Source organism: Manis pentadactyla, chromosome 3 (genome assembly GCF_030020395.1).
Source record: "Manis pentadactyla isolate mManPen7 chromosome 3, mManPen7.hap1, whole genome shotgun sequence".
Lineage (NCBI taxonomy): Eukaryota > Metazoa > Chordata > Mammalia > Pholidota > Manidae > Manis > Manis pentadactyla.
The window spans coordinates 209,086,939-209,103,643 of record NC_080021.1 but is presented as its reverse complement, the minus strand read 5'-3'; the positions used below and the strand labels follow the sequence as shown (position 1 = coordinate 209,103,643).

General features: G+C 47.7%; 1 protein-coding gene across 2 annotated transcripts in view; it reads right to left on the bottom strand.

The window, feature by feature from the left end:
* Window positions 1–16,636, bottom strand: part of MORN5 (MORN repeat containing 5) — a 27,798-nt gene extending 11,162 nt beyond the window's left edge. The window contains exons 1-5 of one of the 2 annotated variants that reach the window (XM_036915394.2): window positions 16,534–16,629; window positions 15,039–15,149; window positions 13,242–13,389; window positions 11,416–11,527; window positions 7,586–7,717 (exon numbers count right to left, since the gene is read on the bottom strand). In XM_036915394.2, the coding sequence (XP_036771289.1) occupies window positions 7,586–7,717; window positions 11,416–11,527; window positions 13,242–13,389; window positions 15,039–15,149; window positions 16,534–16,580 (550 nt within the window). In that variant the 5' untranslated portion in view covers window positions 16,581–16,629. Of the gene's footprint in view, window positions 1–7,585; window positions 7,718–11,415; window positions 11,528–13,241; window positions 13,390–15,038; window positions 15,150–16,533 lie in introns of both variants that reach the window. The other variant, XM_036915396.2, reaches the window with a different exon arrangement.
* Between the last annotated feature and the right edge of the window lie 69 nt (window positions 16,637–16,705).

Here is a 16,705-nt window from a genome sequence, read left to right as displayed (position 1 = left end):
GTTGGTTCAGAGTACAGCCTCTGGTGTCAGAGAGACCTGGGTTCAAATCCTGATTCCTCCTTTTACTAGCCGCATCCATCAGAAAATTATTTACTCTCTGAGCCTTGGTTTCCCCATTGGTCAAATAGAGAAATGACATATTCCTCAAAGGATCGGGATGTGCTAAGTCCCTGGCACAGAGGAGGCATTCAATACTCCTATTTCCCTTTCTACCCCTTTTGCTTAGAGCAGATGCCCAAGTCTGCTGGCAGGGATGTGTGACTGTGCAGGCATTTCATTTGGCAGCTACAAGTATGATATTATCCCTCCACAAAGCCTTCATTATGGCGCTGCTAACAATACCACAGATAAGGCAGGGATGCCCCCGTGTGCCAGCCTCCAGGTGATTATAATATTTGGGTAAATTGCCTTTTGTCTCATGGAGAGATGACGGCAGGAGGGGGCTGAGCAGGAGCTTTGCTCAGCCATTTTGTGGAAACCACGAGGGGAAGCATCGTGTAGAGGCAGCCTGGGTTTGTGGAGGGAGGCCTGGCTGGTGGTGGGAAACCCGGGTCCAGCCCCAACTCGATCACGGACAGGCTGTGTGGGCTCAGGCATGTGAATTGTTCTTTCTAGGTCTCAGTTTCTCACCTGTCAGGTGCAGGCAGTGGCTACAAAATTAAAGGAGTCCTGGTCCCTCAGTGGCATCGAAAGAATCTTTCTTGTCCTTTGGTCAGTTTTTGCACAAAAGGTGGGCAGAGAACCATCTAGGGACAAAGAGCCACCACTGCTATCTCCCACTCTTTGGGTGTGGACTTTTTATATCTCTGAGCTGCAAGGAAGGCCCTCGGTTTTCTTTCTTTCTCTTGCTAATAAACTCCAGTTGCTCGTTCAGAACCAGGTCTAATGTCATCTTTAGCTCTGAGTCAGCTAGTCCAAATTTGCCACTTATTACCTGTGTTGCTTTGGGCAAAGCATTTCACCTCGCCTCAGTTTAATCATCTGTAAAGTGGGTATCATAAAGACAGCTGTTTCATAGGGCGACTGAGATTTAGATGAAAATAAAATACAACGTGAGAAGTGCTCAAGCCAGTGCCTGGGACATGGTAAGTGCTCAGTAAATGTTGGTCGTCATTATTAGCCTGCTTTCTCCCCTGGAATAAAACAGGGTACCTTTGTGTAGATCCATTTCTTCACTGCTATTTTAATGGCCCCTCTGTATTTTTTGTTAGAATATGCCATGTACTATTTAATCAGTTTCCTCCTGTTGAACATTTGGGGTGTTTCCACTTTTATGGCAGAGAAACTTCAGAATACCAAAATAGTTTTTCATTTCTAGGTGTTCCCTACAAAGCTTTTCTAAATTGAATGGGAAGCAGATAAACACCAATGTCTGAGAGTTCCGTACCCCATGCATCTTTGGACAGATGATCTTGGAGCTGGCCTGGCAAAATGGAAAGAGGAGACCCTCCGGAGGCGGATGAGCCAGAGGGTGAATCCCAGTTTCTGCCAAATTCCTTGGGGGAAATTCTGTAACCTGGCTGAGGCTCAGTTTTGCGGTTTGCCAAACAGGGATCATAGGAATACCCCTTTCCCCCACCTCAGTTGAGTGGTGCAGGGTAAATGCTCAATCAATGCCAGCTTTCACCACATCCTCTTCATCCTCTTCTTTCTCATTCTGCAGAAGCCAGCTTTCACCTCCCAAAGACTGAATCACACAGGCCCGGTCACTTTTTGGACCCGGATTCACACTCCTTCTCCCCAAGGTCCATTTAACTGAGCGTACATTCAAATGAGGCTTGCGATCTTGATTTTAAATTCTGTCTGGAACTCACAGGTTCAAACGCAAAGGGGCCCTCTTTGCAAATAATCACTGGTATGTGATATTTTTAAGAAACCAGAGCCATTGTTTCTGATTGAAGGGAAGTTGGTGCTATTTTGAAGAGCGCACGATTAGCGGCGGCGTTCTCTCTTTAACCGTTGGGAATCATGTGCCGTTTGAAAGATGTGTGAGCTCCAGGACATTTGCCAGATGTGCTTGATTCGACATTTTAGACAACAAAGGGGATAATGTTGGCGGGAATCTTGACGGCATTTCTGATGATCAGGATATTCTTTGAGGATGGTACTGAGACCTTTCGGGGAAGAATTTCAGCTTTTACATAAACTAATTTGGGATGCTCACTCTCTGTCTTCCACAAAGCAAATTTAGTTCATTGTTAGTTGTATATGTTAAAATGGTTACGAGGGTTTTTTTCCTTTGAATATTAATAATGTGCCTTTCATCTGAGACACTCGCATGGGGTGTCATTAATTGCGGGGCGGGAGTAAGGATTAGTGGCGCAGCTATCTTGCAAATGATTCCTACGAGTAATGTTGAGCAAGCAGCGGCTACATGAAGAGACACACATCCAAACTACTAACATGGCTCTGGCTCAGCCTTCCTGAGAGGAACGAAAGGGACGGGTAGGAGGGTAACAGTTAATCTCCCAATTTCCCACAATATTAAAGGCAATTATCCCAAATACTTTCTAAAGCTTCCTTATTGGCCCATAGTGTGTAAAGGACCCTTTATCAAATAGGTGGCATCTCATTTTGGGGACTGTGGTGTTTTGGTCTTAAGACTCTAAGATGAAACTTTTCATTCATTTAGGAATATCCCTGAGCTCCCCCGGGTGCCAGGAGCTGGGCTAGGTGGCAAAACAGCTAGGCACAAGACGCAGCCCTGTCTAGGGAGGGAAAGAGCTGAGTAAATAATAAACTTGGCCACCCAGCTGGCCAGAAGAATGGAAGAGCAGAGCTTGGGCAGAGTTGGTTCTACTCTGTTACCAGCTGTGTGGCTGGGTGCAAGTTATTCACTAATCTGAGACCAGGTGTCCTCATTGCAAGCTCTGATTCCTGAAAATTACCCACTTGGGAAGGAGCAGAGGAGATACGTCGGTAAGGCGCTTTGCAAGGGCCCGGCAAGGACCCTCCGTAATGATCACGTCTCCCTGCTTCCCTTCCCTGAGCTGAGGATGGATGCGCAGGGGAAGCCACAAGCCATTCTTCCAGAGTTACAGGTGAAGGCTCCATGGAAGCTAAACATGGAAAGAGGAGGAAGACTGTGGCAGGTGGAGAAGAGGAAGGGCCTTCTGGGCTGGAGGACAGATGAGGTGAGAAGAGAGGTGTGCTCATCAATGCAAGGCAGCTGGTCTGGTTGGGCTGGAACATTGGCTGGGAGAGACAGGAGGGTGGAAGGTGGACCGGGGCTCTGTGCACCCTAACAAGAGCCTTCAGACACCAAAGTTCCAGCATCATTTCATTTCCCAAGCAAAATCCTGGAGAAGGCAGGCAGACCCGGCATAACCAAGCACATAGCTCCCCAGAGCCTCTTTTCTCTTGAACTCCTCAAGAGATCTTAGCAAGTCCCAGGGCCTACGTCTCTCTTGACTCTGAGTCAGTGATCATAATGATAACAGCCGCACCTACCAATCACGGGGCACTCACCTTGTGCCAGGTGCTGTGCTACAACGTACTTTGCATGCTTAATCTCATTTTTTCTAACCACAGTTCCTCCAGATTAAGTACTACCATAATGCCCATTTTACAATGAGGAAACTAAGGCTCCAAGAGGAGACAAGGAGTTAGCTACCCATGGCCACACAGCTGGCCAAGGGCTGAGTGAGGACCAGAGGCCAGCCAGAGAGTGGACTGCAGATCCTGGCCTTTCAACCACCACCATGCTGTCTCCCACACCTGTCCCAGCTCTCAAGCCTCCTGTTGGAAGGAGGGCCTAACTCAGTCTCTGTTTTGCTTTGTGTCTGCTGTATTGATTAGAATACTACCTGCATCACGTTGCTACCTTTTATGTTTTTCTGTTCCCAACAGAGGCAGCAGCAGAGTAAGGTGGAAAGACCACTGGACTTGTAGGAAGATGGGAGTGGGTTTGAATTCTGGCTTCACCAGTTCCCATCTGTCATTCTTTACTCTGAAACCTCGTTTCCTGGTCTCAGGAACAGGCCCATTCCCCGCTCACTGGATGCATGGGAAGTTCACATGAGAGGCAGTGCTGACGACCACCAAAGCTTTAAGGTGAGCACCAGAAATGACTGACGCCACAGGGGGTCAGACAGCAGGGAATGGCGGGGACCTGGGCAGTATGTCCCCCACACAGGTGCCCAAACCCAGGCAATTTCAAGCATGGGCCCAACCAAACAAACACTCTGCCCACCAGATTGGTCTGAGAGCTGCTAGTTCAAGACCTCTGATGCTTAAGCTTCTAAGCTTTTCAAAGCTTACACAACTTTGAAAACTTAGAGGCACAGAGAAATATGATGAATTGTTTTTTATTATTCAAAATAGTAAGTTGTCTTTTATGTATCAGGGACTGAATTTTGTATAATTTGTTGAAGAATATGAGGGACTTGTAGGCAGGTCCCCTGCCTGCCTGCCTGCTTTTCTTTCATGAACATTGAATCACCTCCAACTTGCAGGGCCTATGTGGAGGTGCAGGGCACCAAGTGATGAATCAGACCTGGTCACCTAGTGTCTGCCCTCAAGAAGCTCCTAGTCTATTAGGAAAGCTACATAAATAAAGATACTCCTACTGTCACAAGCTATGTGCTATTAGGGAGGCTTGTTGGGGTTCAAAGGAGGGACACCTAAACCAGACAGTGCAGTGGAGAGAGGGAGCGGGGAGAGGTTGGTCAAAGGAGGCTGCCTAGAACAATGGTCTACCAATGGCTGATCCCGACCCTTAAGATGGTTGTGAAGTCAGTTTAGTGCGGAGCAACGAGCATTTAAAAAAATTAAACAGAGCAAAAATATCCTAGTAAATCGCATGTACAAAGAACACACATGTCTGTTTTTGTATGTACTGGCTCATGGTGTAAATTGTTCCTTACTTCAAAGCTAGGGTCCAAAAGTTTGAGAGCCAGTCTGAGAAAATTCTCGCCTGTCTGGATCCCCAAAGCCTGGTATACACTGCAGGCACTCAAAGACTGTTTGATGAGTGGAAGGCTGGATTTCAATTCTCACAGCAATCCAGCAAGCAGTACCATCCTCCCCAGCCAAGAAATTCTCCAAAACCCAGGTCTAGCAAACCTGGACTGGTCAAGCCTGTCTGCAGTTTAGCCTTGTAGCTCAGCAATCCAGAGCTTTTTCTACTTAGGCCAAAGCCAGTTTCTCTGCCTGGGGAAAGTAGCCACAAAGATGGGGAGGAGCAAAGGCAGCTCAGAGGCCCAAAGGTGAGCCAGAGGCAACTCTTCTGCTGGTGCCCAGCCTGTGACTCCTACAAAATGAGCGTCCCTGGCTCTGACCCACACAGGTGGCATATGCTTCATAATAGCAGGGACTCAGGTCACTGTGCTTCTGTGTTGACTTTGGGGGCCACAGGCACCCACCTCCAGCCTGCATGGCCACCAGCCCTGAGCCTTCAGGATGCCAGTGGGCAGCACTGTTGATGGGGGCAGACTGGAATGCAGGGGAGAAGGGCCCTCGAGAAACTGGGGGGTGGGCAGAAGCCCGAATCAAGCACCAGCAGAACGAGGTGAGTCCAAGGTAATGACTCGGTGGCCACAAACACACACTCCATTTTGGTAGTTTTCTGAACGCTCCAAACTTGATCTGTCCTATCCTGCCAGGACTGAAATACCCCTGGCTACCTTTCTCCTCCATCATAGACTCTTAAAGTTGGAAGCACCCTAGGAATTATCCAGCTCAACTCCCTCATTTTATAGATGAAGAGAAAGAGGCACAGAGATGGAAGGCACTGGCCTAGGGTCAGCCAGCAGGTAGTCTAAGGTCAGGGCTTGGAACCCAGGTTTCTATCCCATCGCCCTGGGGCCTGTGGTCCTTCAGATGCCCCTCTCTTACCGTCTTGCCAGAAGGATCTCCTATCTAATCTTACTGCCTTTGGCCCCTTCTTTATATGTAACTAGAGAAATCTTTCTAAAGGATGAATCAGTTACTACTCTACTGTCCGGAAACTTCCCTTGCCCCATTACCCTCAGGTGAAAGATGCCCATGATCTTCCTACTGCCCTCGCCCTTCCCATCTCTTGGGCTTCCTGACTTACTCTTCTTCTCCTGACATACTATTATCTCATGCTCCTGAACTACTTGTAGCCCCCTAGGTGTGCAGTGTTTTCTCCCATCTCTAATCCTTTGCACCTGCTGTTCCCTCTGCTTTTAACACTCTTCCCAAACCTGCTGCTCTTGCTGCTTGTCTTAGGTTTCACATTAGATCTTGTTTTTCCAGGAAACTTCCCTGGTCGGCTGACCTCCAAGGTTAGGTATACCTTCTAGGTCCTCTTACAACCACTCTGAATTGTTATGGCCCATTTTAGCATCAGTTTCTCCTGCAATCTGAGAGAAGGGTCTATGATGCTGCTATATTGTGTAATGCAAATCCAGACCCATAGCAACTAATCAATAAATACTTGACTAAACAATCATTAGTTGTCTGTCCTCCATATTGCCTGAGAATGGACCTTTGTAGTATGGAGGAGTCTGCATGGATGGTGAGGAACACAAAGAGTTGAATGAGCCAGTGACAACAATACTGACTCTCAGCTCCAAACTTGTTTGTTTATGCTTGGCTCTGCGATGCTGGGACTAGGACCATGTGAATAAACACATGTATATTTGTGTGCATACATGTGTGGGAAACCTAGAAACCCTTTTCTAGGAAAAGGGTCCATAGCTTTTGTTATTCCTAGTGGGACTGTGACTCTAGAAACAATAAAAGTTAGGAATCACTATGTTAAAGGAGAATGTTCTTATTCTTACGTGTACATTGGCCTCCTGTGAGTTTGGTCACTGCAAGGTAGTCTGTCTCTGATCAGCTTGCATTCTCTTACCAAACTGAGGTTCTGGGTCTTCCAAGGTACTCTCCTGAGGAGCCAGCCAGCTTTCCTGGACTACATGGTGTCACTCACCTTCTAGGCCTTTGCCTGTGCTATTTTCTCTCTGGAAAACCTTTCCCCATGCCTTGTGGTCAACTCCCAGGTATCCTTCGGGTCTCAGCTTAGCTGTCATTTCCTTCTTGAAACCCACTCTGAATTTCCAATTCTGGATTAGGCACCCCTTCTTTGTGCTCCCACAGTATCACTCCCACCCCTCTGGGTCCCCACTTTTACCCCACCCGACCCTCAATCTAAGACCATGTTTTTCCCTTCCATTGTGCTTATTCCATGATGTCATGAACTGTTTATACTACCTATCTGCTACCTATCAAAACAAGCTCCAAGAGGATGAGGGTTTATGTGTAGCTTTGTCCTGCTTTGGTGCCCGCACCAAGCATGGTGTCTAGCACACAGTAGGTGTGCATTAAATACTAATTGAAGGGAAGCACACAAAAATAAGGACTTGAATCCTTTTAGTGCTACACTTCTGTACTGTTACAGTTAGACCACTAGCGTCCCTTACCTCACGCCATGATTATGTATAGACTTGTCAGCCATGAGAATGCCAAATTGTGAAACATTAAGATAATAAATTTTTGTCCCTTGTCTACAAAAGCTTCTTTCTCATCAAACACATACGTGAGTGTGCACACCTGTGCACAAACCTCTGTGTGAATGAGAGAAGAGAAAACGTGCCACAGGGTGTCAGAATAAACTTACCTGCATTTCTCAGAAAGCGATTCCTGTAGTCCGTGATTACCCTCGTGAGTGGGTTATAGAAGCCGTCTCCACAATCATAATGGCTTTTAGGGACTTTTCTCGGTGGGTCTATATTGGTGAGCTGAGAGATACCTTGAAAGGATATAATGGATAATTAACTTGCCACCAAAGCCAAACCTAAACCCAGTCTGCACTGCAGCTCACTTATGCTGGTTGCTCATGTGCCTCTCCGGCTCCGCTGCTGGCCTGAACCCTCCCTGGTCAGGGCATGGAGCCGAAGCAGCAGCAGCTGTGCGCCGAGGAGCTTCCCGAAAATAGCTCTGTGAGCAAGGTTTTGGGGACTAGATCATGTCTTTTTCCCTGGACCCCACCCTCCATTTCTAGGAACACCATGACAAGGGCGCATTTCTGGAGATAGAGAAACCCTGAGGATGCGTCGATCTGCCGTGCGGATGGAAGGGCATGTCTAGGAGCGCGATGGCAGTCAGGGTGCAGGCTAAGGCCAGAGGCAGGAGCCATCATGCCTCACTCAGGAAACTGTGGAGGGGGGCATGTAAAAGGAGAATAGGAAGAAATGGGTCGGGTGGCCAAGGATCAGGTAATGGAGAACCTTGGCTCTCTTCAAAATTACCATAATAGTTGCCACTTACAGAGTGTTTATTATGTGCCAAGCACTGTTAGGTGCTTGACTCCTAGTGTCTTACTTGATTCTCAAAGTAACCCTGTAGAGGTCAAGTAATGTGCCCAAGATTATCCAGCGAGGATACTCAGCTGTGTAACATATTTGATCAGGTGCTGACATCAAGGGAGGAGAGGGCCTGGGTACCACACCCAGGACTGGGGAAACTGGGACCACTGGGAGAGAAAGAGGAGTGAGCTCACCTTTCAGTCATGCCGCCCTGTGCATTGTGCATCTTGGGATGATGAGACTTAAGAAATGGGCACAAGGTTGAAATAAATAACTTTTTGGGTTCCTTTGAATTTGTGGTTCCTCTGATGCCCTGTCCTCTGGACTGAGGGCTGAATGCCCACTGAACACAGCACCAGGCTCACAGCACAGGGTCCTGCACACAGGAGGTGCTCTTGCATTGGTTAACAACTGGGTACACTGGTAGTTAACAATTACTGAGCACTTACGCCATGGCAGGCATGTTATGGCCATTCTCTCCCTGAAGCCTCATACCAGGGCCCATCTCACAAATTCCCAGAGAGGAGAAGGGGTGGCTTTAACCCTCACCCTGCCCTACGACTGCTGCCCCTAGGGCTGAGCAGTGGCTGTGCAGAGGTCTGCAAAGTGCCTAGTGGCTTAGGAAGGATGGGAGTCCTTAGGATAAAGCTGCTCTGCCAGGAGTCACTGGAGGAGACAGGAAAGGTGCAGGGAAGGTCACTGTGCTGCCTTCAAGACAGGTAGGGACCAGCTTGGACAAAACTAGCCACTCTGTGAGAGCCGAGGGCCTGAGGCTGGTGGCCTTACTGCCTACTGGCCTCAGTTGGAGTGAGGAGCCCATGACTAAATCCAGGCTCCATTATACCTGACTCAGGAGGAGCCATTTACAAGGCTCTCAAGTGGCATCTAGACTGGCTGCTGATTGGAGGCACAGACAGTGTCCTCTCACCTCCCTCGGGTCCAGCCAATGTCTGACACAGAGCAGGTGCTCAGGCTTGTTAATGTTGCCTTCACTCATGCAACCTCTCACCCCTGCTGTGATGTCAGTATTAGCCTCCCTGTTTGGTAACACTTTACTGAGTGCCGACAAAGTGCCAGGCATGCGCTAGCCACTGGGGACACAGCAGTGAATAAGGCAGAGCTCCTGCCATCACGGGCTCACGGTGGACTCGGGGAGATGGAGTGCTTGTGATGGAGCTCTGGAGGGGAATCCTGCTCCTCTGGAAATTCAGGGAAGGGGGGGTCCCAGAAAGAAGGACATAAGCTGAGACCTGAAGGATGGAAAGGAGCTCTCTGGGTGAAGAGAGGGTTAGGGCATTGCAGGCAGAGGAAATGGCAGGAAAGAGGCTGGTCTCTTTGAGTAAGAGAGAGAAAGCAAGGATGCAAGGGAAGAAAAGAAAATCTGAGAAGGGCAGGTAGCACAGGATAAGGCTGGGGACATGAGCAGGAGCCAGAAAATGCAAGTCACTTAAGAATTTGGAACCTTATCTTTAGGGTAGTAAGGAGGTTCTGGAGAGAGAGGAGAGACAGAGACAGAGAGAGAGTTGGGAGAGTGGCAATCGGATTCACATTTTTCAAAGATGAAAGTGACTGCAGAGAGGAGAATGGCCAGAGGGGGTCAAAAGTGGATCTCAGACAACCAGGCAATATGTTGGGGTGGGGAGGACGGAGGTCTGGATAAGGCAGGACGAGAGAGGATGAAAGAAACCTGGCCTGGTGCATGGAGGTGCTCAGTAAAAACAAATGAATGAATATACTCAAGAGGCAGACTCCATAGGCGTGGGTGATTGCTTGCACGTGGGGGAAAGGAGAAGGCCGGGTTAGGCTCATCTAGGTAGACGGGGGTGACAGTCTCTAAGGGAGCAATCACTGGGGGTGAGTGGGCTGGTGGGGAAGGTAATGAATCCAGCGCAGCAAGTTGAGGGATGTGAAAATACAGGTTTGGGGAAGGTGGGTGCAGGCATCTGAGGTGTGGGAGCTCTGATTTCAGTTTGGATGGCAAAAGAAGACTTAGAAGTGCATCAACTTGTTTAGGGAGAGGGTACAGACAGGTGACAGCAGAGGGCCTATGGCCAGAGAGCCCTGGGGAACCCCAGAATTAATAACTGGGGGGAGGAGGAAATGGCAAAGGAGACAAAGGGAGAGGAGAAGACTCACTTGGTCAATTAATTGATCCAAGGTCCCAAAGCCAGGGTTTGAGCTCTGCTGCCTGACTCCAATCCTGGGTGCTTTCTAGAGGTTTCTGTCCTCATGGAAGTGTCTTGCCCAGGCTCATCCAGCTGCTGAGAGGGAATGCTAGGACTCAAACCCAGATCTCCCGGCTCCGTGCTCTGTCAGCTACACCATGTTATCTCATAAGGTACTTTGCAAAGTCATTTTCCCTCCATCATTTGACATATATAGTCTCATCTGTGCCAAGAACTATACTCTGGGCATTCAGTTGAGCTCACATGAATCTCCGAATTCGAGTGAATGAGCTCCTTAAGCTCCCGCTCTCTGAATCCAGACTCTAGGCTCAAAAGTAACCCTGGGTGACAGAACATGAGTTTTGCAGGGAGGTAACATGATACAGGGGATCACAGACAGGAAGACTCAGGCTCCGAGGAGAGCTGTGCTGCAGGGAGACACGTCTGGACTCCGTGACGGCAGCTTCCTCGTCTATGGCACGGGACTAGGAGGCAGACACAGCAGGATCCTCTGGAGATTCTATGAGATGGGGATTACAGAGCCCCATCTAGCACCCTATACGCAAAGCACGTGCTCCTTCACTGCTGCTGGATTCAGTGTTACAGGCGGTATTACACATAACCACAGCTGAGATGTGCCGTGCACCTAATGTGTGTACATGACACTGTTGTAAACCCTTTACACACATCATCTTATTTACAAGAGACTTACGAGGTAGATGATGCTACTGTCCCATTGTGCAGGCAAGAAACTGAGGCACAGAGAGGAGAATGCCCTGTCCCCGGCCCCCAGATAGCACTGTGAGCTGAGATTATTAAGGACTGGCCTTTCTGACGCCAAAACCTAGCTCTTTTGTGTGCTGTAGCCTTTGCTCAATTCCTCCTCTTTGGGGTTACTTCAAACGGCCCACTTATTTACACTGTCTTTTATTTCCCTCTCAGTGTGGGGGTGAGGGAAATGGAGGGGGCCTGGGTACCTGCAGGCTTCAAGCCGTAGCAGATCTCTGTGTAAAACCTCCGATCGTAGCTGTCGCAGTAATGCCAGTTCTTCTCCTTGTACTGCAGCCCATCTGAGAAGGTGTAGGTGCCCTGGAAGACAGGAGCGCCCACTTAGGTCTGAGGAATCCCTTCTTTAGTCAAGTAGGACATATGTCAAGGGAAGAGGTGGCTTGCTCATTGGCGCAGGAAAGAAACGGTAACTACCACAATGATGGCTGTTCCAAGTAGAAGAAATGGATATAAAGTGCTGAGTTCTGTGACTGGTACTCAAAACATGGCAACTCCCTGTGTGACCTTGGGCATGGCCCTGTCCTCTTTAGCCTTTGGTTCCCTCATTTGTAAAATTGGATAATGGCAAGTATTTAATGGGGTCGATGCAAGGGGATCCTGTGAGATAGTACACATAATGCCTTTAGCACAGTGCCTGGCATACAATAAGCATTCCACAGATGTTAAATTACTATTATGCTTGTATTATTACCATAACTAAAAAGGTCAGAGCCATCAGTTACAGACATGGATGGTCTGCTTCTACTGCCTGAGAGCTAAAGGAAACCCCAGGATGTAGACATCAAATTGGCCTGGGCATCAGGAAACATGGGTGGAAATTCCAAGACTCTTAATTCACTGTGTGACCTTGCATAAGTCATGTCCCCTTCCTGGGGCTTAGATTCTCCAAAGCTGTTAGAGGAAGTACTGTTTCTTAACCTTTTTCAGGTGTGTATAAGCCAGCCCCATGCACACCTTTAGTGAAACTTACGAGAACTACTGATCTTTCCCCAGAAGAAAAGATAGTCACCTACATGGAAACTCTTGTATATAAATCAGGAGGTTTCATGGACTCCCTAACATCTATTTGTGACCCACAAATCCCAGGTTAAGAATCCTCAGGTCAGATGACTTACCATGATGGTCATGGTGGTGGTGGCAGCGATAGTAACAGCTAACACTTAGTGCCTACTGTGTGCCAGGTACTGAGCACAGTGCCTGCACCTATTACATCATTTACTCTCACAACCATCTTAGGAGGCACCTCGTGCAGTTGTGGCTGGCTGCATAGTGGTCCCCCAAAGAGGGACACGTCTAATCATGACAACCGGTAAATATGGTAACCTTATGTGCTGAAAGGAACTTTGCAGATGTGATTAAGTTAGGATTTTGAAATGGGGAGATTATCCTGCATTATCTGGGTGAGCCCATGTAATCACATGGGTCCTTATAAGAGGGAAGGAAGGGCTGGAGTGCTAGAAGATGAAATGATGACAAGAGCAGAGAGAAGGAAGATGTGATGATGGAAGTGGAGGTCAGGGTGATGCATGCCCACATGCCAAGGAATGCAGGAAGCTTCTAGAAGCTGGAAAAGCCAAGGAAATGGATTCTTCCATGGAGCCTCCAGAAGGAATGCAGGACTGCTGACCTATTTTAGACTTCTGAATTCCAGAACTGTAAGATACTAGGTTGTTTTAAGGCACTTAGTTTACAGTAATTTGTTATAGCAGCAATATGAAAGTGATACAATTATTGTCCCCAGCTTATAGACAATAAATGGAAGTCTAGGAAGGGGAAGTCATGGGCCCAAGGTGACAACACTAGTTAGCGGCATAATAGAATTCAAACTCATCAAGGGCCTCTCCAGGGGTCCTTCTGGATCCAGAGAGAGAGAGAGGATTTCAGAGCCCTGGGAGATCAAGAGGAGGGGAGAAGGGGAATGGAAAGAGGAGGGCAGGGTACCTTGGCTGTGGATGGGGGCTCTTCCTGTCTGAGACTCCCCTCTGCAGATCCCCGCACCCCTCCAGCTGATTACCTTTACAACCAAACCATTTTTCCAAACGGCATCATATCGGCTCCCGCTGGGGAAGTACAGGGTTCCTGGGCCATGAAACGTGCCGTCCTTCATTTCCCCAATGTACTTTGTTTTATTAGGGAGGATGTATTCAGCTTTGCCCTCCATCCTGTAAGGACAAAGGGAAATCATTGAGCCTTGCGTGGCAGCCAGAGGATCAGAGCTGGCAGGCATGAGAGCATGAGCAGGAACCTCACCTTAGAGTCCTGAGACATTATTGTCCCAGCAATATTCTGTTAAAAGCCACAGTTTTCGTTTTGTTTCCCTTAATAGCTCAAAAACAAAAGGTCTGTGTTGTTGAAGGTGTGAGGGTGCAAGGGGGTGCTGGTCTGTTGGTCTTCCCCCTTACCTAGGAGGCTGGCTATTCTGGAAACCACACTGTCCCAGAAACACCTTTGGTAGGTCCAGAGAGGGGAATGATGTGCCCAAAGCCACACAGTAAGCCCTGTGAAGCAGGGACTAGGGCTAGGTTACCTGGCAGCTGGTTCTCTGTCTTCCCTGTCCCCCACAACTAGCCCACCCTTGCCCTTTATATCTCAAGGAGGAATTTGGAAAAGTATGAAATTCAGACAAGAGACATGGGATTGAATCTTGCTTCACCATTTCCTAGAAGTATCATCTTGGAGTATTTCTTAAACTTCTGTTTTCCTTCCTTCATTCCTTTTTTCCAACTAATATTTACAGAGCAACTACTATCTATTAGCACCTATTATATGTGCTGAATCTAGACTGCTGGACACAACACAGACACAGCAGTCGTCAAGACAGATGTACTCTCTGCCCTAGAGGGGGCTAGCAGCCTAGGGGGGCACAAAAGCAATTACATAGTATGTGTGAAGTGCCACGCCCCCAAAGGAGCACAGGGCAGGGATACCCAGCTTGACCAGGTGACCACCTGACCACTTACTTCATGTGTGAAATGTCTAAGCTTAATGCCCAAGATTAACACAGATATAACAGTATAACAGTTTTCCTACTAGAAGGCCTGACATATAGTGATTGTTAAAGAAATATGCTTTCCTTCATTCCTTCTCCATTCTTCTCCACTTGCTGGATGTCACCGCTCCCAAATCTGATCTTCTTTAGGCTTTTGTTTGTACCTCTGTCGGATGCTTAGTACTTTCTGCTTTGAATCGTAATTGTATCATTCATTTCCCCTAGTTAACCAAAGCTTCTTGAGAGGAAGACCTTGGTATCCTCAGCTTTTAGAATCATGTTTCTTCTTAAACAGGTGCTCTGCAAACATCTACTGAGTAAGGAACGAAGGAAGCAGAAGGGCCAGTGACCTGATGGAATGGATGACAGTGCCCCACGGGGGCACGGGCACCAAGCAGGAGAGTAGGCACAGCTTCTGAGCCATGCAGGCCTGGAGCCACACCTGGCTCCATCTCTCTGTGCCTGTGTGACCTTGGACAAGTTCCTCGAGCCTGAATTTCTCATCTGTAAAATGGGATGATGACAACCTCCCCACCCCCACTAAGTTCTTGAGATAACTGAATGAAATAATGGCAGTGAAACAATGGCAGAATGCCCAGCACATAAGAGCTCAAAAACGATTTTGCTTTTACTCTGCTACAAGACATGAGAGGGGAAAGAACTCCTTTCTTCTTTCCTTTATCTCTTTGTTTGAGATCACAGCTATCATTTCAGTCTCTATCCAAATCCTTCCCTGAGATTAGACCCTGCCCCCACCCTGCCCCTTTTAAACTGCAAACTAGACATCATTGTTCAGACCTTCTGCAGACATCTCCAGCTTACCAAATGTATACTATCCTACTCCAAAGCAGTCCCTCTTTGGAGTTCTCCATTTCCACAAATGGTATCAGAATCCTCTGGGTCCAAAGCTTGGAGCTGGGCACTGTGCTGGGACTGCAAGCAGTTTCTGAGTGGGGCTGGGAGCCAATAAGATGCCAAGTCCTAGCAATAAAATCCCCAAACTTCTCCTACATTTTTCTAATTCCTGCAGCCCTGCTGCCTCTGCCTTGTTTCAGGGACCTACTGCCTTTTACTAGGACAAGTGCAGTGGGCTCTGATGTGATCTCCCCATTTACACTCTGTCTCCCTTTCATTCTTTCCCTTCTACTCTCTCTCTTTTCCTTCTAGTTTCTTTCATTCATTTAAGGCAAAAAGCCTTCATTCTAAATGCAGAGTAAGTTAAAAAGAACAAAGAGAGCTACTTTATAATGAAGATTTCAATCCATATTAAGGATACGATTACCATATCTCAAATGTCATTCATTCATTCTCTTATTAATTCATTCAGCCAACATTTACTGAGTACCTACCAGACATATGCATTATGAGGAGGCTTACAGAGATGAAATAATTTAGATTTCCCAATGTTTGGCCCTAAAAAGGATCTATCAGTGGATCTATCATCTTCCCACCCACAGAATAGTGCACAGTATTCAAATCTTTCTATGCCAGAGCACAGACCCTCCTTTCTGCTTCTGTTCCCACTCTCCTCTAGGCACATCCTACACTCCAGCCAAACTGAAGTGCCTGCTCTTCCCCTTACAGGCCCGCTGAGCTATCGTTCATGCTGTTCCCTCTGCCTGGCAACATTCTTCATCTTGTATATCCACTCATCTAAATCTTACCCAACCTTCAGAGCCCATTTCAAATATTTTCTCCTTCACAAAGCCTTCAAGGACCAACTGGGTGCACGTGGGCTTTGAAAACAGACCTGGATTCTGATCCCTGCTCTGCCAAAAGCCAGTTAGGTGACTTTGGGCAAGTTAGGTAATTAGTTATGAAATACTCTGAGCCTCACTTTTCCCATCTGTAAAATGTGGATGATGACAGCTACCTCAGAGGGTTTCTGTGAGGAGGAGAGTATTCAGGTAAAGCCACCACCTGAAATTATCTCATTTGTTTACTGGCACTGCACCAACTAGACTGTAAACACCATGAGAGCAAGGATCATGACATCTTTTATATTCTCATCCCCATATCTAATCCTGGCAGCTAGCAAGCACACAAACATACAAGTATATATGGAGTGAATGCATCTCAGCTCTGCCACTTATTGGACAAGTGTCCTTCCTTGAGCAAGTTACTTTACTTCTCAGAGTCTCAATTTCCTGAACTCTAAAATAGCAATAAATAATTCTACCTGCAAGCGTTGTCCTGAATGTTAAAAGGGATCAAATTTGTGAAAGTGTCTGGTACAAGATCCTTCGCAAAGGCAAAAGGACAGCCGTCTTTTCCCAGTCACAGACGTTCAAGACAGTGAATCAAATGAGGCCCTTACCTCCCATCTATATATTCCCCAATATATTGGCTCCCTGTGTACTCCATGGCGCCAGCCGGTAGCTTCTAGTCTTTGGGAACCCGGCGTCTCTGTGGATCCCGCCTCACTATGACAACCGGGGGGATGGGTGGGGCCTACGCGAAGCCCTGCTCCCCAGAGCCACAGACCTTCA